This window comes from Suricata suricatta, chromosome 8 (assembly GCF_006229205.1).
Source record: "Suricata suricatta isolate VVHF042 chromosome 8, meerkat_22Aug2017_6uvM2_HiC, whole genome shotgun sequence".
Classification (NCBI taxonomy): domain Eukaryota; kingdom Metazoa; phylum Chordata; class Mammalia; order Carnivora; family Herpestidae; genus Suricata; species Suricata suricatta.
Window position 1 is genome coordinate 27,682,246 of NC_043707.1, and position 26,849 is coordinate 27,709,094.

Below are 26,849 nucleotides of genomic sequence, written 5' to 3' on the forward strand. Positions count from 1 at the left end.
CAGAGCCTGATGTGGGGCTTGAACCTACAAACCGTGAGATCATGACCTGAACCGAAGTCAAGAGTCGGATGTTTAACCAGCTGAGCCACCCAGGCGCCCCAGGAAAGACTCTTCTTCCTTCTTTTTCTAGACAAGGAAAGTGAAACAGACGTGTGTGTAACCTTTCCTAGACCTCGCTGCTGGTGTCCTCTCTAGATGTTTCCAGCAGCCAGGCCCCAGGCAGGGGGATCACAAGCACAAGAGTCCAGGCTTTGCCCCTAAGCTTCTGGGAGGCCAGAAACACAGAAACCAGAATTACTGCAGCAGTGGAGTGGCGTCCCACCGAGCTGGCCCAAGTGCAGTCCAAGAGGACTTCCTGGAGGCGGCAGTGCTTGAGGCAGACCCAACGAAATGAGCAAAGAGCCCACCCAGTGGCACCCATGTAGTCGGGGGTGGGGAGGCTTCCAGAATGGAGGGTTGCTTGGCACTCAGGGAGCTGAAGGTGAACATGGGGACAGGAGAAGGACCTAGGACACGTGAGGCCAGGAGGGGCAGGGGCAGCGGGGAGCCAGTGAAGGGCCTTACCTGATCTCGAAGGGCTTGCCTGGAGGGAGCTGAGTGAGGCGGCTGTCACAGTAGGGGCAGAGCAGGAATCAAGGAAGGTTCCTGATCAGAATTTACCTGGGATCGTTTTCTGGACTCCAGTTCTGACCAGCAGGGAGCCTCACGTTTTATTAGGGTCTGGAAGAACTGGTGAGCCATCTTCAGGATGTCCCTTTCTGGGAGGCTCAGAAGAGGAGATTTTGGGGGAGCTCATGTAGTCAGGGAGGCCTTCCTGGAAGAGGCAGTTGTTGCTGCCCTTGAAGAGTTGAGGAGGGCTAGAGCATGTCCAGTGGGGGCATATGAGTAACTATAGGAACCAAAGCCCAGACCAGGGTCCAGTTCTAAAAAAAAAAAAAAAAAAAAAAAAAAGGTGAGAAAGGTAAGTTTGGACTTTATTCCACAAGCAGTAGGGAGCCACTGAAGGTTGTTGAGCTGGGAGAGAGTCATCACTGGGGCTGGACTCAGGTAGAGACACCTGGGGTGAGTGTACAAGAGGGGAGTGCGAGGTGGGGGCCTCCCTGGGAGGTGAATTAGCAGGCTTTGTCCAAATTGAGGTCTTGAGGCCCTAACTGGCCCAGGGAGGGATCACCCACAATCCTGAAACCCTGAGGTTCCCTGGAGCCGGTAATAATCAATCTCCTGGCTTCTCCCCACACCTTTTCCAGTGGCAGGAGCAATAATACTAGCGAAGGGCTCATCTGCTCAGTCTTCAAGTCTGGGAAAGGTGGGACCTGGGACAGGTTTAAATTCTTCACCCAGCAGGGACTGGGAGGCGGGGGGGCCCAGCCTCTGGCCACCCTTGACTCTGTGACGACCAAGTAGGGGGTCTCGCTTCCGGGGTGCAGTTCTGGTCAGCAGACCAGGCTGCCCGGGTATCCGTTACTGCCCCAGAAACCTCCAGCAAGGTCGTGTGCGTCTGTTGAAGTGCGTTCCCTCCCACACTCGTGTTCTAGAGCTGGGGGGAGGGGAGCCCCCAAAGCCAGACTCCTGTTCACCTGCCTCCCCTCACGGGCTCGTTCCAGGGGCCAGCAAGGTGAAGTGTGAAGACCCACGTACACGTGAGAACATGAGCACTAGGTCGCTGTGAGTGATGGGGTGCAGATTTGAAGTGGGAAATGCCTTCGGGGTGGTCCTGGCAGAAATAAGGAAGGTACTTGGAGAAGGAGAAGTGGTATGGGAGTTCCAACAGACCAAGGTCAGGAGCAGCTGCTGAGAAGCAGTGGGAGGGGGGGACAGCAGCGGGTCCCCAGGCAGTCTGGGAAGGCTCTTAGAAGGCAGGATTTGGGGGAGGGGAGGGGTGGAAGGAGCCACACAGTTCCACCCTCTTACCCAAGCTCTGGGAGGCTTCTCTTCAGAAAGGGAGTTCGGTCTGTACCCCGCCCCCGGGGACACCTGGTTGTGCCGTGTCACATGAAGGAGGGTGTCTGTCTCTCAGCTCGGCAAACATCGCTTGTCACCAGACAGCCTCCCGTGACACGTAAACATCAGCCAGGGAGACTTGGTGACTGTTTACTGCCAATATCATGGGTGGGAAGCTTTCACGGTTAGGAACCAGCAACTGTTTGCAAATCACATGTGTGCGAGATGAAGGATCTTGGTGGGGGGTGGGGGGGACAGGACGTTAAGCAGACAGCGCGTTGTTTAATGTGGAAATTAAGAGGTTCCCGGCTCACCTGGATCTGTCCGTCTGTGTTGCAAACAGAAGCAGGAAGCATATGTGTTTGTATGTGTGTGTTCATTGTTTACATATTTAATGAGCACTTACTATGTGCAATGCAAGGTGTTCTTGGGGACCCAAAATAACAGTCCCTGCCCGGACTTCTGGGGAGTGGGCAGAATCTTAGGTTTGCAGTTTAGAGGGGCCCGATGGTAACTGGGTTCCCCATCATGGGCCCCCACCCATCAGAGTCCCTGTATCTGAACGTGTGGTCCATACCACAGCGGGGCAGGGCGAGCTCAGGGGGCTGTGATCGGTCCAACGGTGGAGCAGGGAAGTCCTTGAAAAGCAACTCCTGGCCTCACCCTGGGCTAAGATGGGAGGACTCAGGTTTGGATGCAGCTCTGCCCCCTTCACGGCTTGTGATTCTAGGCGAACCGCCTTGTCCCAAACCCGGGATGCCTATCCCTCCTAGAAGGCGCGCACATGGCCGTGCAGTGCACCTGTGCTCCATAGGCCCCAGGGGGCCGCCATGTCTACCTTGCATGTCCCCCGGGGCATCCGCCATTTACCATTTTGTAAGCAGAGGGACAAAGGTCTCCCCTCCATGAGGTCCAGGCCGATGGAGCACATAGCCAGGTCTTGCCGGTTCTTACTTTTCCCCTAAAGCTGGACCTCCCAGGGAGCACTGATGGGGGACAGTGCCCTCCTACCTGTGCCCCCCACCCATGTGTAAAGTAACAGCCTGGAGCTGAGATTGCATCTCCCAGGATGGGGAGAGGCGGGAGGGCAGCGAGCAAGGGGGAGGGGTGGGCCGGCCTCGAGTGGTTGCCCCCCTGCTGAGTCCTGGCCATTCAGTGACACCTGAGCCCCCCCCCGCCACTGCGTTGTGGCAGACCTCTTCCTGTGCGAGCTTCACCGTCTACACTCCAGACTATGGCCCGCGGCGGGCGTTTCTCCCATCTTTTTATTACACCCAGTATCACCCCTGCTCGTTCCCCAATACCAAGGAGTCTTCAGAGGCGCCCCCTTCTCTTTCTATCCACTGGTGGTAGGAGCCCCATCCTGCGTGTCACGCCACGGGGGTGAGACGTTCATTCTGCATCTAGCAAATTCTCCTTTACTCAGCTGTCCGAAAACGTATTTTATAGCCGGGAAATGTGTTCGTAGCCAGACAGCTAGCACCTGTCACCGATGACCCGGGGCCGCCCGCCTGGCCCCGCCACTGGGTCTCACCTGCCACCCGGTGTTCGTTTCTAAGTCCCTTCGGCGTGAACGCTCGCCCGGAGTCTGTCTTTGCCCCGCGTGTCAACCACTCCTTCACAGCGAAACTGCACATTCAGAAAACCCTCGTTACGTGTTGCCCAACTGCCGTCTACAAACATCGAAACGACCGCTCCTGCCTTACGAACAGAGAGGCTCTGGCATTTGGTGAGCGCTCGGCTGCCAGACACTTAGCTAAGCGCTGGTGGGGATTATCTCATTTAATCCTCGAAGCATCTTCTGGACCTGGTCCTGATTTCATCATTCTGCATTTGAAAACTAAGAAACCGAGGGGCGTTGACCTTGCCCAGAGTCACCCACCTGACCCCAAGGGGGTGACAAGACAGTTAACCTCCACACCACAGAGCGTGCTCAGCTCTGAAAGGCTATTTTTAGGGTCTTGTACTATGTGCAGTGACAGAAATAATCCATTTCGGTCTTGGAGTAGGTCCACTTTTCCTCTCGGGAAGGGCAAGGTTGCCGCCTTCCTCCTCTCAGCCCCAAAATGGGGCTCAGACACCCTGAGGCTTGGCCCGGGGTGAAGATGGGGCCCGGGCAGGCCTGCATTCCCTCTCCCCGAGACCTCCAGGGCAGTTCTTTGAGGTCCCGGGGCCCAGAAGCCACAAACACTGTGTGGTTTCCAGATGCTTCTGCTCCTCTGACAAAGCTCACCCTTTTGGACGTATGGTGGTGGCCACCGGTCTGAAGCTGACCACCGGCCGTGGGTTCTGTCCAAGGCCAAGAACCAGAAGAAGAGGGAGGCCCCGAGGCCAAGGGCAGGCCAGGCGGACCCATCCTGGCCGAGCCAGCTGCCCCGACTGGTGGGTGGTTGGATTGACCTGAAATCCTGTGTTTCCACCCCCACCCCCATGCCCCCATTTTTCCAGCCTCACGCCTGGGCTTCTCTCCCTGGGACTCATCCAAACCTACTGAGAGCCTCCCCAGAGCAGAGCCTTGGCCGCACCAGCACCCCTTAACATGCACACGCCCCAGTGGCTCACTGACTGGGCAGGAAAGTGCTCCCCCTAATCCCCCCCACCGGACCTGCAGCAGCCTTCTGGCAGCCTGCACTGGGGAGGGTGAAGCCGGGATTGGAGTTTGTCGCTGTCCGAGCCCAGAACCTGTGATCTTTGCCCTCCTCCCACCTGTGCTCGGAAGACCCCCCCGCCCCGCACCTTGCCCCACTGGAAAACGGAAGTCGGGTCAGTGGGGCGGAGGGGAGCCCACCTGCGCGGGGAAGGCCTTGTGGGGTCCAGTAAGACCACGTGAAGGCAGATGACTGGGTCTGGGACTCACAGTGTCAGAATGGGAAGGCTGAGCCCTGGATGGCCCAATGCCTCTGCTTTACACTCCAGGAGCTAAGCCCTGGGCGGGGGGGGTTCCATGGTACTCCAGGGCAGGCTGGTGGCCCAGGTGGCCAGGTGGGTCTGGAAAGCATTCCACAGTGCCAGGATAAGATTCCCCCTGCCAATTACTAACCCGTGATCTTGGGGCAGTCAGCTTCCTCTCTGGGCCTCAGTTTCTGACTCTGTGAAATGGGAGCGGGGCTGACTTTTCAGTCTGTTGCACGTCCATAAGCAGTTGGACAGCATTCAGACAGCATTCCTGATTCACTGATGTCTGGGCCCCTCTTCATAGCCCCCTGCTGTTACTGGGGACCTGGCCTTTCTTCCTGGTCAGTGCCCAGAGCAGAGCAGGAGGTCTGTTTCCTAGTCGGACCTGAGTTCAAATTCTGGCTCTTACACATCCTGTGCATCCATAAGCAGAAGGGCATAGTCCCCACTGGTGGGTTGGAAATTCAAAGAAGTTGGCCGTGCCTGGGAACGGTCTCTGCGGGAATGGCATTGGCGCCCCCCAGGGCCTTTGCCCGATCCTGGGAAGTCAGATGATGTCGGAGGCCACCCCCCCACCCCAGGTCTGGAGGCATGACGGAGCCCTGACCAAGCTGGGCGGGCGTGGGGTTGGGGGGTGGACAGCGGAGGTCGATGTGGGGGAGCCATGCGGTCTGGGCAGAGTAGAGCTGCCACTCAGCTCACCCCTCTGCATGCCAGGCGCTGAGCCTGGCAGAGAATGAAGCAGACGGGGCCACTGCACCGGGGACCTGCACCCCTGCCCCAGATGGGAGCCACTACTGTGCACAGCCCCCAGAATTGAAATGAGTCAAAATTAAATAAAACTTACAGTCTGTTTTCTTCTGTTGGGCTAGCCATATTTCTTCAGTGGGAGTGGCCACCGTGGAGGCAGCGCAGGTGTAGACGCCTCTGTCCTTGCACACAGCACCCCTGCTCAGCATTTGTACAGGAGAGGACTGTGGCTTTTATTTTTTTTAGTTTTTTTTTTTTGTTTTATTTGTTTTTGAGACAGCATGAGTGGGGAGGGGCAGAGAGAGAGGGAGACACAGAATTGGAAGCAGCCTCCAAACTCTGAGCTGTCAGCAGAGTCCGATGCAGGGCTCAAACCCACAAACGTGAGATCATGACCTGAACCGAAGTCCGAGGCTTAACCGACTGAGCCACCCAGGCACCCGAGAACTGCGGCTTTTAGCCGAAGGACGTGGGAAACTGCTGGGGGCCTTGGGGTCGGGAGGAACTTGCATTGGGCAGGCAGAGGGCGGGTTTGCGAAAGCCGCCTCGGTCTCGTGTTAGCATGCGGCAACGTAAGTGACCCTTCCAGAATTTTCCGAAAAAGGCTTAAGGGATTCTGCCCTAATGAAAAGGGACATTTAAAATGTTTTCATCACCAAATATATTAAAATGGAGCATGAGCTGGCCGGCCACTGTCCGGGCCCTGTGACTCAGCCAGCGCACAGGAGCGCAGGAAGGGCTGGCTGGACTCTCAGGACACCCCAGCCCCAAGGGCTATCAGTGCTGCCCCTTCGAATTTCAGAACTGAGCTCCTGCTTCGGGGGAGGAGGTCTGTCCTGGGGATATCTCTCTTCTGACCTCCACATAAGAGACCAGAAATGTCTACTGACTCGTGATTTCAGCTCAGGTCACAATCTCAAAGCTCATGACTTCGAGCCCCACGTAGGGCTGTCTGCTGTCAGCACAGAGCCTGCTTCACATCCTCTGTCTCCCTCTCTCCTCCCATTCCTCCCCCCCACCAAAAGAAAAGCATTTAAAAATCCTTTCCTCCTGCTCTTCCCTAACTTTCCCCTTTTCTGGGAAGCTGCCTCCCCCTCCAGCTAGCCTGGCCAGAACTGGTCCCTTCTCAGCGAGCAGGACCAATGGGCTCACTAGACTGGTTACCATGACGACCAGAGACTGGCCAGTGGGAGTCTGGAAGCCATCTTGCCCGAGGCCAGCCCAGCCTTCCTAGGGTGGCACTATCATCATCTCCGTCATCCCAACAGCCTCCCTGGTTCCCTGGTGGCAGAGCCCCTCTTCCTAGCTCCCCCTTACTGGGGACCTTGCCCGTCTTCCAGGTCAGTGCCCAGAGCAGAGCATGAGGTCTGCTTCCTAGTCGGACCTGGGTTCAAATCCTGGCTCTCACTCCCTAAAGGATCTCGGGCAGTCACCAGCCCCTTCCGTGTCCTGGTTTGTCATGCATCCAGTGGGAAGGGCAGTCTTGGTGCAGGGCTTGTGTGTCTGAGCGGGTGCCTGTGATGTGCTCTGCAGCTGTGTGTTGGAGACACGTGCACGTGTGTGTGGCTGTGTCCTGTGGGCAGGCTCCAGCCCTGAAGGCTCTCTCTGCAGGACCGGCTAGGACAGGTGAACATTTGGATTTCAGGTGTTGGTGAGCTGGTCGGGGGGACTCAGTGATTGCTGCCACTCTGACCCTCCCCGTGCTCCCCGCCAAGATCCCTGGGCTCTCTGGAGGGACTCAGGTGATGGTCACTGCCTCCAAAAGGTGGTATCCTTCGGAACCCTCCTGGGGCTGTGTGTTCTTCCAAAACACAAGTCTGATAGAAGCAGGGAGAAAAATCCTGGGGCCTCCCACCCTGGCTCTGGTCTCCCCTCTCCCTCCAGCCACCTGAGAGGTTCCCAGGAACCCGGTATGGAAACCACAGCCCCCAACATGAGTGAGGACTGGAAGTCACAATCACTGCTGAGTGCTGAATACCGTCCTTTCATGGAGGGGGACATGGAAGTCCAGGCACAGATAAAGTACTCATCACCAAGGGCCCTGCCCTGCTGGCCTGCCTGGCACGTGCCTGCTCGGTCCTCCCCCTTGGACCCCTGATCCCACTCCTTGCACAGACAAGAGGGTGGGGCCGGCCGGGGTCACACGGCCACCCCCATCCCCGAGCCCTGGCCTGCCTGGACCCATCAGTCACAGGCCCACCTTCTGTGTCCCCCCACCAGAGCTGCCCTCCTCGGAGCACCTGAGCGTGGCGGACGCCACCTGGCTGGCCCTGAACGTGGTGTCCGGTGGGGGCAGCTTCTCCAGCTCACAGCCCATCGGTGTGACCAAGATTGCCAAGTCAGTCATTGCCCCGCTGGCTGACCAGAACATCTCCGTGTTCATGCTCTCCACCTACCAGACGGACTTCATCCTGGTGAGCTGTGGCCCACATGGCGAGGGGGCCCAGGGTCATCGGTCAAGTGTCAAAACGGCCCCACTCTCCACCCGCCTCTTGCAGGCCTTGCCTGGTTCTATCCGAAGGCTGGGTAGTGAGGGGCACAGACCTGCACCTCCCAGCCCTCCGTGCGGCATCTCCTCCCCGCTGCTGCGTCCCAGCTGCCTCTGGGAGGCGCACGCGCCCAGGTCCGGGCTCCCGTCCCCACCAGGATGGCGGGAGGAACAGGGGAAGCTGGTCCTGGGAGCAAAATCTCAGAGTGAACGGGGTCAGGGAGCCCGGGACGCTCACATCCTTGACCCCCCTGCCCCCAGGTGCGTGAACGGGACCTGCCCTTCGTCACGCACACCCTCTCCTCGGAGTTCACCATCCTGCGGGTCGTCAATGGCGAGACGGTGGCAGCCGAGAACCTCGGCATCACCAATGGCTTCGTGAAGCCCAAGATGGGTGAGCTGGGGGGAGGGGCTCCGTGCAGGGGGGACCCCAAGAAGTTACCAGGTCGCACCTTAGAGCGGCTCCATTCTCAGAGCGTACACGAAGCACCAGACCTAACACGGTCTAACATTCCTGGTCAGACCTCACTCTCAAGGTCTAGTGAGGACAGGAGATGTGGACACAGCAGTTGATGGCCAGAGGCCACTCCTCACCCACCCAGCGTATCAGGGCAGACCTCCCAGAGGCAGTGACTCTGGAACTGAAGCTTAGAACACAGATAGGAGCTCAGCCAGGTGGTGAAGGTTGGAAAGGGCATTCCAGACGGCCAGCAGGGCATGTGCAAAGGCCCAGAGGTCTGGAGGTGAGCCTGGAGGATCAGCTGAGTGACATTGGAGGCTGCAGAAGGGACAGGGGCCAAGTCTCCCCACCCCCACCTTCCTGGGCCCTCCTGCCCGATGCTCCTCCTCCTCCTGGCCTCAGCACCTGATGTCTTTGCTCTTGCAGTCCAGAGGCCTGTCATCCACCCTCTGTCCAGCCCAAGCAACAGGTTCTGTGTCACCAGCCTGGACCCTGACACGCTGCCCGCGGTCGCCACACTCCTCATGGATGTCATGTTCTACTCCAATGGGTACGGCCCCCTTGGGCGTGAGGGGCTTTGGGGGGGAGGTGGGTTGGAGGGACATGACTCTGCCTGGGAGCCCCAGTCTGAGGAGGGAGACACAGACCTGCCCTGGAGCTAGTCTGAGGAGGGAGACACAGACTTGCCACCTGCCTTGGCAGTCTGGAGGTGGCGGGTCAGGGGTGAGGATCGTGGCCCTACCCAAAAGCCCCACTCCAAGAGGGGAGACCTGTCTGGGGAACCTTCAAACTGGGTGAAGCCCCAGATGCACATGTACGTGTAATATACACCCCCACTGTCCCCTGAGCTCCAAGGACAAGAGCCCCGTCAGCTGAGGACCTGGGATCTTGGGGCGTCTCGTTCAGCAGACAGTGGGCTCTGCGTTTTTCCTCAGAGCCGATCTTAAGTTTAGACCAGTGCCGAAGGGGGTGGGACCAGGGGCCAGTGAGCTGCCAGTGACCACAGCCAGTGCCCTGAAACCAGGATCAGTGCAGGGATAGAGAGCCCTGCTAGGGAAGGGGCGCGTGTGGCCTGCACTCTGGGCCTCCTGGGTCCCCGGCACTGTGAAGCACGGAGCACACCTCTGTGAATGCCGGGGACTCGTCCGTATCCCACAGAGGAGGGGACCGCGGGTGGGGGTCACCCAGGAGGCTGGGGTCAGGGCCCGACTTGGCCCCACTTTCCCAGGCTTCCCAGCACTGTGTGCCAAGGCCAACAGACAGGCAGGTAGGCTGGGTGGGGGTCTGGGTGCGGCCGGGGCCCCCTCCACCCCTCACCAGCACCCCCTGCCCCGCCCCCAGAGTGAAGGACACCATGGCTGCTGGGGAGGATTGCGGCCACATCCGCTTCTTCTCCTTCTCCCTCATCGAGGGCTACATCTCCCTGGTGATGGACGTGCAGACCCAGCAGAGGTGAGTCGGGCCCAGGGCGGGCTGGGCTCCATGGTGCACGCACCTCCCACTTTGTACCCAGTCAGTGCTCCACGCAGCCCCGCCTTGGGGGTCAGCTGGTCCCGTCTTACTGGTGACAGCAGCTCAGAGAGACGGAGGCCCCGGGCCGCCTGGGCGCTCCCTGTCTCTGGGGCGGGGGGTGGGGACGGCATCTGTGCAAATGGGCAAAGGGGGGCAGTTGTCCCAAAGCCCACTCACTCCCAGCCTTGCCCTCCTGTCTGCCCAGATGAGGAGGGCCCAGAGAGGGGGTCCTTGAGACCCAGGAGCCTCCTCCCTCTGGCCTGCGGCAGCGCCCCGAGGGCCGACAAAGGGACCATGACCGACACCAGCCATCTGGGGTTTCCTCTCTTTGTTAAGGTTCCCTAGTGATCTGCTGTTCACGAGTGCATCTGGCGAGCTCTGGAAGATGGTGCGGATCGGGGGACAGCCCCTGGGATTCGGTGAGTCCCATGGGCTCAGCACTGGCAGGGGTGGGGGGTGGAGAGGGGAGCCTGGCATCGGCGGCTTCCGTCCGGGTCACACACCCTGCGCTACAGATGGGGAGGCTGAGGCTTGCACCGAGCTCCCCCCGCCACGGGCTGGCCTGGGCCTCCAGAGGACAGGATGAGCTCCTTGTTTTTAAGTCACTCGTCAACCCCACCTGCCCGCAGGCAGCGGCTGCTGCTGCTTGGATGAGTTTCCGTGGTGTAAATCCGTGCAGCTGCCCACCAGTCTCCGGGTGAGACTGCGGACACCCCAGCACCCACCCCTGAACGCCTCACCCTTTCTGTCCTGGAAGGGGGCCCCCTCTTCTCCATGCCCACAGTGAGCTGAGCCCACGGGAGGGAGTCCACAGTGATTCCCTAAGACTGTCTAGACTCGGTTTCCACGACGGCCCAGACTATCTTTGGCAGATAGTTTTTCCCTTTAGCATTTTCCAAAGGGTCACAGGGTTTGGGACCCTCGGTAGGTAGTAGGGCCACGTGGCACTGACCTGCCCGGTCCTGGGGGCGGTGGGGGGTGCTGCTGTCCCCATCACCAGTGATGCAGCCTTCAGAAAGGATTTCTTGAGGCTGGAACTGCTGGAGGCCAGAGTGTGAACTGTCCGTAAGTTACAGGGCAGCCGTTTCTGGAAGCATCCTCAACCTAGCCCTGAATGTTGATTTCCCACAGATGGAGTGAGGAATGTTTCAGATAAAGCTCAGACTACTCCAGGCGCTCAGTTCCCTGCATAGGAGATAGGGGGGAGGGGAGCATTTTGACCTGAGGGTGCAGGGGCAGTGCGGGAGCTGTGTTGTGCCTCCTGCCTCACCGCTGGACGAGCCTGCAGGTGGACAGGACAGGACAGGTCCCCCCCTCCCCTCCCACCACAGCTCTGCTCACTTCAAGGCCAAAGCCAGAGCCATGCAGGGGCCAGGACAGTAGGCTATTCTCTGGAGTGCTGGGAAGTGTACACTGATGGCTCCCGGTCCGACCCTGGGACCCACGGCTTGCCTCTCAGGGCCTCCTTCTCCACAGACCCCAGACTTTCTGCTGCCTCCACGTGCCGCCCAGTGCAGGGTCACGGGGTTGTGGAGACAAGGCCTTGGCCGGAAGAGACCGGCGTGACCACAGACAGCTTGCTTCACCCCTGAGCCTCAGTTTCCTAATACGTCGAATAAGGATGACAGCAGACACTACATCTGGGTGGTTAACACTCGTGCGTGTCCCTTAAGGCTGCACGTGCTGTCACCATCACATGTAAGGACAGGTGGCTTGGAGCAGGGTCAGGAAGGGAGAGCTTCCCAGAGAAGGTGACTGGTGGATGTTCGCCCGGCTGTGGGAAGGAGGGAGCAGTACCAGCAGACAGAGGTGTGACGTGGTGGCCAGGTGGCTCCTGGCGGCTCTGCCCAGGGTACAGAGTCCAAAGGTGGAAAGGGTCAGCCAGGTCGCCAGAGGCAGAGCGGCCAAGGCCTGATGCCAGACCCCAGGGTCTGTCACTATTTCTCCCTGAAGGTGGAGGCGTCCGGCAGAGCTTGGACAGGCAAAGGGGGTGCCGCCGGGGGGCCCCCAGCAGACTCGGGCAAGAAGCAGGAAGAAGTACGAAGGCGTGCACATCGGCCTGTCATTTCCATCCCCAGCCCTGGTTCCGAGTTGATCAAAATAGGCCCCTTGTAATACAAAAACAGAAAGTCCAAATAAAGAAGAGATAAAGAGGGGAGGGGAGGGAAACTCAAAACATCCCTCCGTGGGCAAATGTCTGCAGGATGCTGCCAGGCTGTGTGTGTTTGAGCGGCACCGCGGGCAGGCAGCCAGGGGCAAGGGTGTGCGTGGGAATCGGCCGCGGGAGTCGGCTCTGCCTTCCTGGGACGCTGTGGGGTTCGAAGCCACACTTGCGGCTATAAATAGCCTCGCAAGAAAAATAGCTTCCCGAGAATCCGAAAGATTCGGCAGATCCCGTATGTTTTCGAGTGCGGTTTGGAGTAAACATTTTATAATCCTAACCCCGCGCGCACACATGCGAACAAGCCAGACTGCGTTTGTACAAAACCGGCCTCGCTCAAGCTCTGCGCCGCGCCGTCTGGTCTTCCTTTGCCGCCGTGTCATTCTGTAAGATGCCGGTCATCAGCCCTCTAGACTGACGTCACGGATGGGTCCTGCCCACAGTTGGAAAGATGGCATTCTGGACTCTGATCCCCTGCCTCCATTTTTATCGGTATCATTGTGTCTGGAGCTAAAAGGCTCTTAGGGTGCAACCAGTCCCCAGTGCGTGGTGGCACAGAGGGTCACCAGCTATGCAAGCCACCACAAGGGCCTTCAGGTCCGGCCAGCAGCCCCAGCAGGCCACGCAGAAAGCAGGAGCCTGAGGGGCCCAGCGGGGTCACCACACGAATCCAGGGCTGGGCTAACTAGAGCAGGAGCCGGGGCCAGGGTGGAGGGGAGGCTGGTTGGGGTGATGATGGGGTGTTGATGGGGTGTTGCAGTGATAGAGCTGGGGCTCTTTCCCAGCTTCAGCCTCAGAGTCACATGGGGAAGCAGCGACCCGATCTGGACTCTCCCACCCCGTTGGGGACAGTGTTGGGAAAAACATACCATTGTCAAAATCAGAATAGTGGCTTTGGGAGAAACCACCTGAAAACTTTGAATGGGTTGTGCCAGTGATGCAGAGTGGTCCTCAGACTCTGGAGGTCTTCCTGTAGGAGGAAGCCTCGAGCCGTGCCTTCAAAACAGGCAGGAAGCTGGAGGCGAAGGGAGAATGCAACCCTGCTCTGGAGGGCTAGAGGGAGAAAGAAGTCCCATTCTAGGCCCAAACAAATGCCTGGCGCTGCCTTTAGGATAGGCAGAGGTCATTCATTACCCGGTGGAGACTCCCATCGAGGAAGCTTATGCTCAGAGAGAGGAAGTGATTTGACCACAGTCTTCTGGCTAGAAGAGAATCCGAGGGCAACAGGACAGAGGGCCTGAACCCATGGCCTCCCATCGCCCACACCGCCTCCAGCTCCATCTCGGAGAACTCGAGAGACGGCAGGGAGGGAGTTCTGGAAACGGCATCAGAGCCAGACAGAGCTGGGTGGAGCGGAGCCCTGTAGGGGACAGCTTGTTGCTGGCCAGGGACATCAGAGAAGGCTCCAAGGTGGGGGGGGGCCTTTGCGCTAAGGCTTCAGGGTGAGGGGCAGGAGCTTAGAAACTGTGGGTGCGCAGCAGGCACTGTCTGCAGAGCTGGGTGCAGGGCTGGCCGAGAAAGCTGAGTGTAGCCCCACCCTTGTCCCCAGATGAGTGTGGCATCGTGGCCCAGATCTCCGAGCCGCTGGCTGCTGCAGACATCCCTGCCTACTACATCAGTACGTTCAAGTTCGACCACGCTCTGGTGAGTGTCTGGCACCCGCCCTCCACACGGCGAGGGATGCCATTTCGGGGCTCATGGGTACTCGCCCCCTTCCTGCCCCTTGCAGGTACCAGAAGAAAACATCAACGCCGTCATCAGCGCCCTGAAAGTCAGCCAAGCAGAGAAGCATTAGGAGGGCCTCTTCTGCTCCTCCCTGTCTGCCCCCCAGGCCTGGGCCAGGCCCCTACCCTGAAGATTCTTCTCACAGTATTTCTCACAGACTGGAAAATCGGCCCCAGGGGCCCCCAAGACGGGGCCTCAGGGAGACACCCCTGATTGTTCACCCTGCCGGGCCTGGGGCCCAAGCTAAGGCCTCCCCATGCCCTCCTGCCTTCCTGGAGCCCCCAGACCCTCCAGAGAACCCCCCCTCAAGCTGCCTCCTCCCCCCTACCCCTACTCCAGGGAGCCCACAGGCTGACCCCCTTTCTCCTCTGGCCTCGCCCACAGTGGGGGGCAGATGCCGAAGGAAGCAGACTCCTCCTCCAAGACCACAGGGTTCTGATTCTCGGTCATCTTGGGGAGCTGGCCGAGCGGAGCCGAGTTCACGGAGACTGGGGAGGCCCCCTTGAGGACCTGGGGCTGGATGTGGTACCTGCTGGTCTCCGGTTCCATCAGCTCCGGGCTGGTTCCCGCAGAGTGGAGGCCAGTGCGCTGGGGGGGCTCTGACAAGCACGGGTGGGCGGGGCCCCGATCCGGGGAGGACCCAGGCCACCCGGAATGTCATCTGCCATCCACAGGGCCTGCACCCCGACTCCCAGCAAGACTGCCAAGGGGGCCCTGTCCAGACCATCCCTGCCGTAAGCACTCATTCCTGGGGCAGTTCCCAGGACACCCACCAGCCTGGGGCTCGAGCTCCTGTCCCCCTGCTTTCCCTGCACCCTACTTGGGCAGGCGGAGCCTCGGTTTCCCTGAAGTGGGGGTGCCCCCAGCACTTTGGGCCTGGGGTTCCTTGGGTCACCCCCACTCCCCAACAGTTGACTAGACCAGCACAGGGCTCCCCTGCTCTCCTGCCCCCTCCCCTGTCCCACTCCTGGGGGGATGTGGAAGGCCTCTGCCCCCAACTCACCTGCCTGCCCGCCCCTCAGCTGGGGCCCATGGCATTCATGAGTACTTGACCTGGGGGGCAGCTTATCTGAGCCTTAATAGAGAAAACCGTACCGTATGTTTTAGTTTCTTATTTAATGTACTTGCGCCCAGGCTGTGGTTGGCAGCAGTTTCAGGGGACAGGGGACGGGGCCTCATGAGTGCTGTTGGGGGACCCAGAGGCTCAGGGTCACTCAGCTGGCACCCTGTGGCTCCAGGGACAGGCGTGAGAATTGGTGGGTGTCACAGAAGCAGGAGTGCTTTTTTGGAGCAGGCAGCAGAGGTCTGTGACAAGATAGGGGTTCCCCGGGGTGCCCTGAGGCCCACAGCAGTGAACAGCGAGGTGGCAGGCCAGCCAGGAAGAATGGGGTGAGCCACAGACCCCCCCCCGCCCCGGGCACTTTTTCTCAGGCAGCAGCTGCCTTGCGCTGTTCCCAGGGAGCTCAGAGAAGGGGTGCCAGCCCTGGTGAGGGGCTCGTGTGAGCCCCCCTGCCCCGTTCTCCCAGCATCGGGGGGCCCTCTGTGCCCAGGAGGCCCACCAGGAGAGAGCGATGTGTCTAGATCCTTGAAGATGTTCAGGGCCCAAGCACTGATTAGGAACCCACCTTTCTTTTTTTTTTTTTTTTTAAGTTAATTTGTGTTGCACAAAACTCTTAAAACAACCAAAATGTGTCCATTTGTTTGCTGGCTCCAAATCCAGGGGGTGGGGGGGGGGGGTGGGCGGCCGAGCGGGCAGGAAAGCGCCTGAAGCCAAGTCCCCTTTCCCCTTTCCCTCCTTGGAAGGCCTTGATGTTCTGTGGCTGGCGCCCTCTCGCCCTCTCCAGACTCCTTGCCCGTCCCGTTGGTCCCCTGGTGATGTCACTTCTCCACCTTCCCTCCCTCCCCGCCCAGCAGATGTGTCGGCCCCGTGACCCCAGAAACGTGTGCTCCCCAGACCCCCCTTCCCGCAGGACGTATCTACTGTCCACACTTATACATACCTGTGTTTTATGTTGATATAGAGATATACTGTAAATAGCATATATACTTGAGCAATATATGTTAATATATGCTGTGTGGGCACGCACACGCGTGTGTGCACAGTACGTGGACACGGACCCCGCCATGTGCATGCACGTGTGGCCGGGAGGACCTCCTCCCGCTGCGTTTGCTGTGCACACGGGCACGTTTGGAGCCACCGTATATTTTTAATTCAAGTATATAGGCAATACATTATTCGAGAAACCCTGACTTGAGAGGGGAAAAAAAAAAACCAGCAGCCCCGGAGCAGAGCCCCAGGGCTCTCTCCCAGGTCTCCCCTGAAAGCTGGATTCAGCCCCTTCCTGCACCCCGGTTTCCATGACCCAGGCCCCTGGGCACCATTGTTTTCTCTGGGGGGCAGTGGTGTGGAGAGAGGAGGGTTGGAATTTCTTGCCCTTGAGCTGAAAGGCCCTGTGACCATTGCTCTGAGCCCAAAGACCTGGGCAGGTAGGTGATCCCGCCCCAGCTTTCCACCCGGGACCCCCTCCCCTCCCCTCCCCTTCCCTCTGGCTGTTGGTGCCAACTGCGTACCTGGTCCTTTTCCCCTGCGAGCTTAGAAACTTGAGCTTCTTTTCTCAGGCCTCCTCCTGGACACTGGCCCCGTCTAGCCACGAAAAGGACCAATGAATGCCCTTGCCCTCGGGTCCGGGAGGGGCTGGGGTGAGGGCTGTTGGGTGTGTTGGCAGCTATCTGTAGCTTCCCGTTCCCGGGCTCCCCTCGTGCTGGGCCCATGAGGAGCATAGTCAGGGATTTGGTCTCCACGGCAGTTTGGGGGGGAGTGCCCCACATTTGCAGGTTGCAGTGGGGGTGTCTCCAGGCCCACGAGAGCGGCCTGAGGAATACGCCGTCGAGGCTGCGGATCTCTTGGCTCTGGCTGGTGGGGCACATGGCAGGGGCAGAAGAACGGGGTTCCCGAGTGAGGAATGGGGTTCCGTCCGAGAGGCAGGGGTGAGTGGTGGCCCCAACCTGCCTCCTGGGCTCTGGGTGTGTGTGTCTTTGCCTCCATGCCACTCTGCGATAAGAAAAGCTTGCTCTAGCTTAAGGCCACCCCCGCCCCTTGCCTGCCCCATCCCTGCACACTAAAGAGAGGAGGCGGGGAGAGGGGGAGGCATGACCATCCCCTTTTCTCCCTCACCCCCAGTTACAAAAGTCTGTGACTCAAACCCTCAGCATGGGCTCCTTTGGTTTCTAAGAAATGCCTTCCTCCCTCGGCACCCCTTCCCCGGGATTTGGGGGTTCCCGAGTGTCCCAAGCACCAGCATTCTCCTCCTGCCACCAATTCCAGGCTACAGGCCCCTGGTGAGAAGGAAGGGACTCAGGTGACCCAGAGCTGCCCACCATGGCCTCCCCCGTCAGCGTGGCCTTGGTGACCAGTGTGGTGTCCAGAAGAAGATGCGTGGTCTGGCCAGGCTTGTCCCCTGTGAGGTGACCGAGGATGGCGGAGAAGGTTCTGGGGTCATGGGTAGGGTGAGACCCCTATCCCAAGCTAAGGGCACCATTTACTGATACTCAAAGATGAGGCTGACCGTTAGGAGTCTGTGGTCACCCTAGGCTGCCTCTCTGGGCCTCTGGATTGGATGTGGGGACAACTTGGGTTCCCAGCCAGGGCTAAGAGGGACCTTGAGGATCTCCCGAGTGATAGCCAAGCACTCCTGTGCTCTGTGACCTAGGAGTTTTTGATACCATCTCCTGAGTAAACCCTGAGTAGGGGGTAGGAAGAACACCCCCCTCCAACAGAACCGTGCCCCCCTGTAAGGCCCCAGAGCTGGGGAACAGCCAGCCACAGCTGTCACAGCCGCTGGGAAACGGAGCCGGTGTGTGACTGGCTTGGTGCACAGAGTTTGAGGGGTGAGGATCATGGGGTCTCCCCGTCAACCACCTACCACCAGAAAGACCAGAGCTTTGGCTCTTCAGGTTTCCCAGATGCTGTGCTGAGGGAGGCGCTGGGCCAGGAGGGGCGGTAGCCCTCCCTACAGAGGCCGCCAGAGGGGAGCCAACCAAGATGGCCGCTTGGTGGTCCACCCAGCAGAGGGCCGGCTTGGGGAGAGAGGCCGGGCTGTCCGGAGGGCAGTTGAGTCCTACTCTAGCTGGATCTCTTTTCCTGTATCTCCGAGCTCATCCAAGCTTGTTTCCTTTCATTTTCAAATTAGAGGCAACAAAAGCGCAAGCTTCATTGTATCTGTTGGCCCTCAGACCCTGGGAGAAGGTCACAGGGTGGGCTGTGGCCTTCAGCTGTGACACCCACGCCCTTCTGTGAAGCCTGCTCTCTCAGGTGAAGGGTGGGCAGGAGCTGTTGGCTGAGGCAGCCCGCCAGCCTTGGGGCGGATGGTGCCGGGAGGGGCCCGGGTCCAAGGGACCAGGAAGCCGCGGGCATCCGGAGTTTGAGGCTCTTGGAACAAGGAGGGGAAAGGCTGGGAGTCAGGGCAGTGGCATTTGCTCGGCCACAGGTGTGTGAATACGCACACACTTGGAAGTGTGCACACACCCTGTCCTGCACATGAGCGTGTGTGTGAGCATGTGTGCAGAGCCTGCATCTGAGCCAAGGGCCCGGCTCCTTCAGTATCTTGAGGCCTTGGGGGCCGCACATAGAGTTGTGATAGGGTGTGGGGGGCAGAGGCGTCCCCAGCTGGGGCTCTGCCATGCCCCGCAGACGCCTCGCAGCCCACACAGCCAGCCCGGGGAGCTAGGGTGCCGGTGCCCCTCGCCTACTGGGGTGGGGCTGCGGGACTGATCTGCAAAGAGCGTCCATAGAAGTCGGAGACCAGGGTGGGGAGCGCCGTTGGTGGTGGATGAAAGACGGGCCAAATTCGTGTCCCAAGGTCAAGCCCAGTGCATTTTCTTGTTCTCTGCCTCAGTTTACCTATTCAGAAAATGGTCCAGGGAGAACTGAGCAGGGTCGGCGCCAAAACTGGGCCTGGTGGAGGTGTGGGGAGGGCAGGGGGCTGATGACAAACAAAATCCTAAGTCCTCCTCTTGCTCTACGCCAAAACTATTTCCGTTATCCTGAGATGGGGGTGCGTGGCTGTCGGGTGCACGATGAGGCTCCGAGGGGCCTCTGCCCTGCCCGGGCCTTGCCTCGGGGGGGTCCGCCGCCCCCCCCCTTGCAATGCCCCAGGTCACCAGCAGTAGCAGTGCCACTTAGATCTGTCCCAGGGCCTGGGCGAGGGGGGAGCACTGGGTGACCCTGGGTCCCGGGGCCCTCACGCTTACTCTCTTTCTTGAAGAAACACAAAACCCTCAAGATTCATGTACTGTATGACGGAGAGAAAAAAGTACCTAATGTTCCCCCCCAAAAAAGACAGTATATTTTGTACTTTGTAAAGTGTTAATTAAAATGGAGAAAAAAAATGGATGGTGGCTGATGGCTGACTGATTGGGGGCTGGTCCAGGACCACGCATGCCGTCTTTCCCTTCTCCATGCTGCGGTCGGGGGTGAGGGGGTAGCCGGGGGCTGGGAGGAAGAACGAGGCTTCCGGCCCAGCACCCAGAGTCTGAGAGAAGAAACGTCCCCCAGAGCAACGGGCTGTATTAGCTGCCTGGTGCCGCGTAACAAGTTGCCCCCAAACTCAGCAGCTCTAAAAGGGACTGTGGGGGGAGGGGTCCTGTGGGTTAGGAATCTGAGAGCGACTGAGCAGTCCTGGCGCGGAGCCCCTCGTGAGGCTGCGGGCGTCCGAAGTCTTGGCCGAGGGACCAGAGGATCCACTCCCAAGGCTGGCAGGTGGGGCCTGGCTGCTGGCAGATGCCTGCCTGTTCCTCCCCTCAGGGTGGCTTGGGTGTCCTCAAGGTGTGGTGCCTGGCCTCCCCCAGAGCAAGGGATTCAAGGGCCGTGGTGGAGGCCGGAATGGTTTTTTCCTCCCAGGCCTCCGATTTCACACCCCACCGCTGAGCACCACGCTATGGTCCTACAGCCCGACTCCGAGTTGACACCTGAGGAGACCGCGCCGGGGTGTGGAAACCAACAGGTCAGGGTCTCAGGGGCCATCTTGGAGACCAGCCACTACACCTGCCATTCCTTCCCAGGCCTCTGGCAGAGGTGGGGCCAGGGGCCAGGGATGGGGGGCGTGGAGCAGGGCCTCTCCCCCAAGCCTGGAGCCCTGGTGTGTGTGGACACCACACCCCCAGGAAGGGCTGCTCAGACAAGATACCCCGGAGGCAAGAGGGAAGGCGCCCAGCACCCCTCCCATGAGCCTCTGGTGTCTTGGTCTTTGCTGCCTTGGAATGTGGGCACTGGGGCTGCCTAGACACAAAAGAGGTCCCAGACCTCTCTGGTATTTTCCGTGGAAGGCAGGTGTGAGCAGGGCAGGGCTGAAGACCCTTGCCTGCGCTTGACCGCACCCTCCGACCCGGCCCCTGCCCTGGAGATGGAAGGGGGCATGAGCAGGGGGCTGGAGCACTCTCTTGCCACCCTGCCCCAGAAAGTTCTGCTCTGAACGCTTTTCCCTCTGGGGTCTGCAGAGTGAGCACCCTCTCAGGCCCTCAGATGATGCATCATGAGAGCCGGGACATCCATGGAGACCCGGTCGCCCAGTGCTGGGAGGGTCAGGAACGAGGGGACAGAGTCTGAGAAGAGACACCGGCACAGAAGATGACTGCGGAGAGGGCCTGGCGTGTGGCTGATGCATTCCGACCAAGCCCAACTGCAAGACGCTGGTTTTGAGACCAATCCCAGGGCATCCCTTCCAAGTATCATGATCGCCATGTCCAAGATGGAGGTAATCACTGGATCTGAACCTGGGGTGGGAGGTTTAAAATCATGTGACAGACGCTGCCCCTGAACACCGCAGGTGGGACCCCGGGCGTGACCTTGACCTGGGGCACTCACCCTCGGGAAACCAGTAGGAGCTTTAGGATGTGTAGTTCACGGAGGACAGATTTCTGTCCTTCACCGCTGGGGCCATGTGGGATGTGACCCAACCCTGAGTTTTGGGAAGGGAAATGACCCTGTATTTTCAATTTCTCTCTTGAGTTTATGGGAAATCTTTGCAGTAATGCTTTAGGACTGTTCTCCACAGGGACGTGGAGGGGGGGTCCCCAGGAGAGGGGTCCCAGGGCCACGCCCCCAGAGGCACCCTGGCTCATTCCTGTGGCCTCAGGTCACACCCAGCAAGGACCTCTGCTTAACTAAGGGACCGTTCGACTTTATTATTTTTTCTAAGACTTTATTTTTGTAGCACCTGAGTGGCTCAGTCAGCTAAGCGTCTGACTCTTGATTTCCGTTCAGGTCATGATCCCAGGGTCGTGGGACTGAGCCCGATGTTGGGCTCCATGCTGAGCTAGGTGCCTGCTTGGGATTCTTCCTCTGAGAGACAGAAGGCCTCTGCCCCTCTCCCCCAAATAAAAAAAAATTTTTTTTTAATGTTTATTTTTGAGAGACAGAGCATGAGCAAAGGAGGGGTAGAGAGAGAGGGAGACACAGAATCTGAAGCAGGCTCCAGGCTCTGAGCTGTCAGCACAGAGCCCAATGCAGGGCTCGAACTCACGAGAAGTGAGATCATGACCCGAGCCAAAGTCGGACACTCAACCGACTGAGCCACCACCCCCATAGAGAATTTAAGTAATCTCGCCCCCAATGTGGAGCACGAACCTACAGCCGAACATCAAGAATCCCACACGCCACTGACCGAGCCAGCCAGGCGCCCCGACTGTCCCACTTGCAACTGCAAAGCCCCCCGTGTCACCAGCCCCCTTCCCATTTTTCTCCACAGCCCACATAACTATCTACCATGTTTTCCACTTTGTTTATTGTGTTCCGCCTCCTAGAATGTGAGCTTCAGGACACCTGCTTGCGGGGCTCTTGTCCCCACATGACCCAGGGTGATAAGCAGAACCTGGGGGGCGGGGCTCAAGGAAATATTTGTTGAGTGGACAAAAGGAAGGAGGTGCAGCCACTGAGCTCCCTGGTTTGTGCCATGATTACCAGTTAGTTTTAGGTTTCATCATTTTCTCCCAACTAAGCCTTGGGAAGAGAGAGACCCCGTTCAGAAAAACCGCCTTCAAGTAGGACTGTCTTTTAAAGTTAGTTGTCCCTGGCTTCTAGTCGTCTCTTTGTCCAAAGCCCGGTTTCTGAAAGCTCATCTCTAACTGAGCAGGTAAGGTAAAAATAAAAGACTTCTTCAGGGCTCAAAACTAAGGCAGAAAATAGGCTTTATTCCAAAAGAGAGTTCTAAGAGATGTTTTTAAGCAGAAGAACAAGTTACGTTACTAGCTCAAATGTTCTCCACAATTTCTGGCCTCCTCCCCGGGGTGGCCCTCCAGCGAGGCCGCGGCGGGATGGGCCCAGCGCTCTCTCCAGCCTGGCTGCGGCGGAGAGAAGGCTTTGAAGGCTCCTGAAGGCTGCGGCCCCCGGTACTCCCAAGGGACTGCGGCCCGTGTCCCAGAGCGAGCCGGCGGTGGGGCAGCAGGGCCCGGACAACTGAGCGGACACCCCGGGCTGCAGCCAGGCCGGGCTCACCCAGATGCCCACGCACCAACCGTGAGCCGGCTGTGGTCAGAGGGTTCTGGAAGCCCTCCCAGGACCACACTGTCAGGCCCCCTTTACAATCAAACAAAATAGCATACCGCAGAGCTAGGCATCCCTCAGACTGGCTTCTCCCACCAGATGCGGCCGCGGAGCCGTCGTGTGCGGAGGACCCTGGCCCTGCCAGCGCCACACGGCCTGAGACTCGTCCCACTGGCGCTCGGCCTGCTGAGCGCGGCAGGTCCCAGCCCAGCCAGAGATGGGACGGAGTCGTGCCCCTTCTTCCAGGACGTTCCTGCTGAGGGCACTGGGAGAGCGTGTCACATTTCACGAAGGGCCCGGTCCCCTCTCACCCCCTGCTGAGCAGTCCAGGTGGCTGGGAGGCCGGGCCTGGGCTTGTGCCGGTCTGAAGGAGCATCAGATGAACGACTTGGCCAGAGTCACCATGTGGTCCACACCACACGCCACGTCCACGGGCTCCCCAGGCAGCGTCACCTGCAAAACAGGACCCAGCACCCCATGAGGGGACAGCCTGGCCTAAAAGCCCAGGGGAGCAGCGCCGGCCCCTCCGCGTGGGGAGACAAGTCCATTAGGGGCTCCTGGCCAGCAGGCAAATGGACATGAGTAACCGAGTCGCACTACCTGCCCCGCCCTCCCCAAACAAATGTCCCCAGGGACACCTGTCACAGAAGTCACTGAGGGAGGTGCAGACAGCACTCCAGGCCGGCCACGGAGGCAGGAGAGAACAGGCTGCCTGTGTGGTGACTGGGCACGGATGAACTAGCAACCTTCCTGGGCCATCCGAGCGCACCTTGTTGACCTCTCCCAGGGACGGTGCCGTCCCTGGCACTAATCTGTCCCCACGCTGCGGCATGGGAGCAACTGTGTTCTTGCTCTGGCCATTAAGGCCCTGGTTTGCTGGCCGGGGGGCAGGTCGGGGCCTGGGAGCGGCGGGGTCCCTGTGGGCCCGCTCCCCCTGGCGCACGGGGGCTCAGGCTCTCAGGGTCTCTGAGCGGAGTCCAAGAGGAGACAGCCCTCGGCCATGTGTTCTGTGTCATCAATGAGGCTCAAGTTTCTAGTCTAAATCACTCCACACTCACCACTGCAGAGGGAAACGGTTCCCAAAACGGAACCACATCTGACCTGAAGGACTCTTACAAGTTTGAGCAGAATCCTTTGGGAACGTTTCTCTTCACGACAAGGTGGTAAGACACACGTCCACAGGACAAAGGCGGGAGCTGGGAGGGGACACTGGGCTGGGCCCCTGGCTGCTCCCTGAGCTGGCCGTGTCTGCGGGTCTTTTGTGGCACCAAGAGGTCAGCTCCCCCGGATGCTCTCCAGGGGCCCGGGGGCCTGTCTGCCAGCCCACGCGCCCCAAGCCATCCTGACCCGAGGGGCGCACGGCGAGGGCAGCACAGTCTGCACACGGAGCCCCAGGTTCGGGCCAAAGCCCTGCCTTCGGAGTGGCCATGAGACGGGGCAGTCCCCTCGATCTCTGAGGTCAGTAAGCACGGCCGCAGTGGGGAGGAAGAGGGGACTTCACAGGGTGTCCTGAAGCTGAGGGGCACACCGCATAGCCCCTTCAGGCAGGCAGTGATGTTGGTCTGGAAAGGGCACCCAGGAGGTTGGGGGGCTTGCCCTGGTGGCCCGTTCCCATGCCCTTAGCGCCGCCACGTGGGCCAGAGGGTCCCGTACAGACCCAGGCAGTGAGTGCCCGCCTCCCCCCACCACTGCGGACCTCAGTCTCCAGGTCCCTCGCCCAGGGACGCACGGAGAAGAGGCTGTGGGGTCTCAAAGGCAGACACATCAGAGTCTGAATCCAGGCCCCACTGCTTACGGGATGAAGAGGTCATCGACCCACTCTGAGTGTCAGTGTGAGGCAGGAAACCCCCCTGGAAAGCCTCCGGAAGGAGAGGGATTTGAATCGGGTGGCTGTGCTGTCACTCCCCGGGCCTTCACGCTGTCGGAGAAGGTGGGCTCCGTGTGTCTCAAAGCAAGACTCAGTGCTGTCGTAGGAGCTACAGGGAAGGCTGTGCTGGTTTCCTTCCCTTCCTGTAGGCTTTTTTTTAATGTTTATTTTGAAAGAGCACGAGCAGGGGAGGGGCAGAGAGAGAGGGAGATACAGAATCTGAAACAGGCTCCAGGCTCCGAGCTGTCATCACAGAGCCTGATATGGGGCTCGAACTCATGAACTGTGAGATCATGACCTGAGCTGAAGTCAGATGCCCAACCCACTGAGCCACCCAGGCGCCCCCTCACGATCCTGATCATGACCTGAGCCAAAGTCAAGAGTCAGACGCTTAACCGACTGAGCCACCCAGGCACCATGACCTTCTTGGAATACTTTTAAATGGTAGAACAGTTCCCCCCTCAAAGATTAATAAGAAAACAGTTTTAAAAATAAAAGCCACCTGTAATTTAAAAATCAGTAAAAGCTGGGGCTCCTGGCTCACTGCATGGAGCCTGCTTGGGATTCTCTGTCTCTGCCCCTTCCTCACACACACTCTCTTTCTCTCTCTCAAAAATAAATAAACATAAAAAAAAAAGCGAGTGCATGTGAATAAACCGGACTGCAGTCTAACCGCCAACAAGAGGCTGATCTGATCTTGAAGGAACGCAGCCCCACTGACCCCAAAGCTGGTCCCTGGCACCGCCTTTCCCAGCATGCAGCCTGGCAGCTCGAGCCACCAAGCGCGGGGACGCCTGGGTCCCCAGCACTCCCCTCAACGCCAGCCCTCCTGGCCCCACAGACGTGCCGGGCTCAGTACACAGGCCAGGGGAGGACAGCAGTCTGGCAGCCATCAGGGGGACAGCCCGGGGTGTCCCCTCCCCGGCCCACTTGGTGAGGAGGGAGCCCGCGCAGGGGGCTCGTCTGAACAGCAGGTGGCCCCGGGCCCCAGGAGCCAGCTGCTTCCAGCTCCCCAACGGGTGCCAGTGACCAGCCATTTATCACCAGGATGGCCATCAGATCTGCAGCCCTATGGTCCCTCTAACGTGGAGGACAGGAAGGCAGGTGGGGAGTCACATCGGTCACTCATCCAGACCCCAGTGGCTCTGCCGCACCCCAAGCTTCCCCTCGGAGTGAAAGTGGGGCCTCTACCGCATCATTGCTGGCGTTACCACCCACTGGCCACTGACAGGCTGCCCACCTGTCCCTTGTCACGGGAGTCCCAGGCTCGGGGGACAGGTGCCGGAGCTCTGAGCAGTCTGCGGACCGCTCTGGGACACAGCCGATCCTCCCCAGCCAGCACGAAGCCTCTCTTCTGCCCCATGTTCTCAGGGGCCACACACATGGCTTCTCTACAGGGGCCGAGGTCACGGGGAGCAAGGACAGCCCGCAGCCAAGGGAAACAGCCCCTAGAATGCTCACGTGCCTCCAAACGTTTTGCAGGGTTTGGACAGGCAAATCCTTATTACTTTATCTGAGTTATATATTCCTTCTGCTTTTTCACATGCAGTTTCAAACAGGCTTTATACAACTTCAAAACCCATTACCTTTTTAATTTTTAAAAAATGTTTGTTTTGAGAGAGAGAGCGCGCGCACATGCTTGAGCAGAAGAGAGGCAGAGCGAGAAGGAGAGAGAATCATCAATAGGCTCCACACCCAGTGTGGAGCCCAGCACTGGGCTCCATCCCACGACCCGGAGGCGGTGACCTGAACTGAAATCAAGTCAGACGCTCAGCCGACTGAGCCGCCCAGGTGCCCCACAAAACACATTAAAATCCAACCATCAACAAAATACGTAAGCCATGTGCACACATGCACGTGCGCACACACACGCTTCTCTACGCAGAGACTGTTTCTGGAAGGGAACATAAGAAACCAGTACTGGGGCACCCGGGTGGCTCAGTCGGTTGAGCGTCCGGCTTTAGCTCAGGTCATGATCTCGCCATTCGTGGGTTCGAGCTCCGCGTCGGGCTCTGTGCTGACAGCTCAGAGCCTGGAGCCTGCTTCAGAGTCTGTCTCCCTCTCTCTCTGCCCCTCCCCTGCTCACTCTGGCTCTCTCTCACTCTGTCTCTCTCTCTCTCTCAAAAAATAAATAAAACATTAAAAAAAAAAGAAAGAAACCAGTACCAGCAGCTGCCTCTCGGACACGAGACGGGGGACACGGTTTACGATACCTCTTGTACCGTGTGCGTTTGGTCTGTCCTCAAAAACATGGACAGCTTTTTCTGTTTTCCAGGAGAACTTAGTAAACAACACTGAGATACGCTAATTTAAGAGAGAATTTTTCCCCCTTTCCTTTTGAAACAAGCCGTTTTTGGTATCATTGCACTCTCCCCCTAAGTAAAGCTTTCACCATTTTCACCCTCGTGGCTGTGGTTCACGCACTTTGAGTATTAAACGTCCTGCCTTCTTTCGAATCCGCCATGAAACTTCCCTCACACAGGCCCCGGCGAGCGGCCGAGGCATGCCGCC

The 26,849-nt window shown here is 59.0% G+C and overlaps 1 protein-coding gene across 1 annotated transcript in view; it reads left to right on the forward strand.

Annotated features, from left to right (window-relative positions):
- Positions 1–19,322, forward strand: part of CASTOR2 (cytosolic arginine sensor for mTORC1 subunit 2) — a 31,745-nt gene extending 12,423 nt beyond the window's left edge. The window contains exons 5-11 of the mRNA XM_029945719.1: positions 7,807–8,000; positions 8,336–8,468; positions 8,961–9,084; positions 9,876–9,986; positions 10,383–10,465; positions 13,757–13,851; positions 13,937–19,322. Coding sequence (XP_029801579.1) covers positions 7,807–8,000; positions 8,336–8,468; positions 8,961–9,084; positions 9,876–9,986; positions 10,383–10,465; positions 13,757–13,851; positions 13,937–14,002 — 806 coding nt within the window. The 3' untranslated portion in view covers positions 14,003–19,322. The remainder of the gene's footprint in view (positions 1–7,806; positions 8,001–8,335; positions 8,469–8,960; positions 9,085–9,875; positions 9,987–10,382; positions 10,466–13,756; positions 13,852–13,936) is intronic.
- Positions 19,323–26,849: the final 7,527 nt, after the last annotated feature.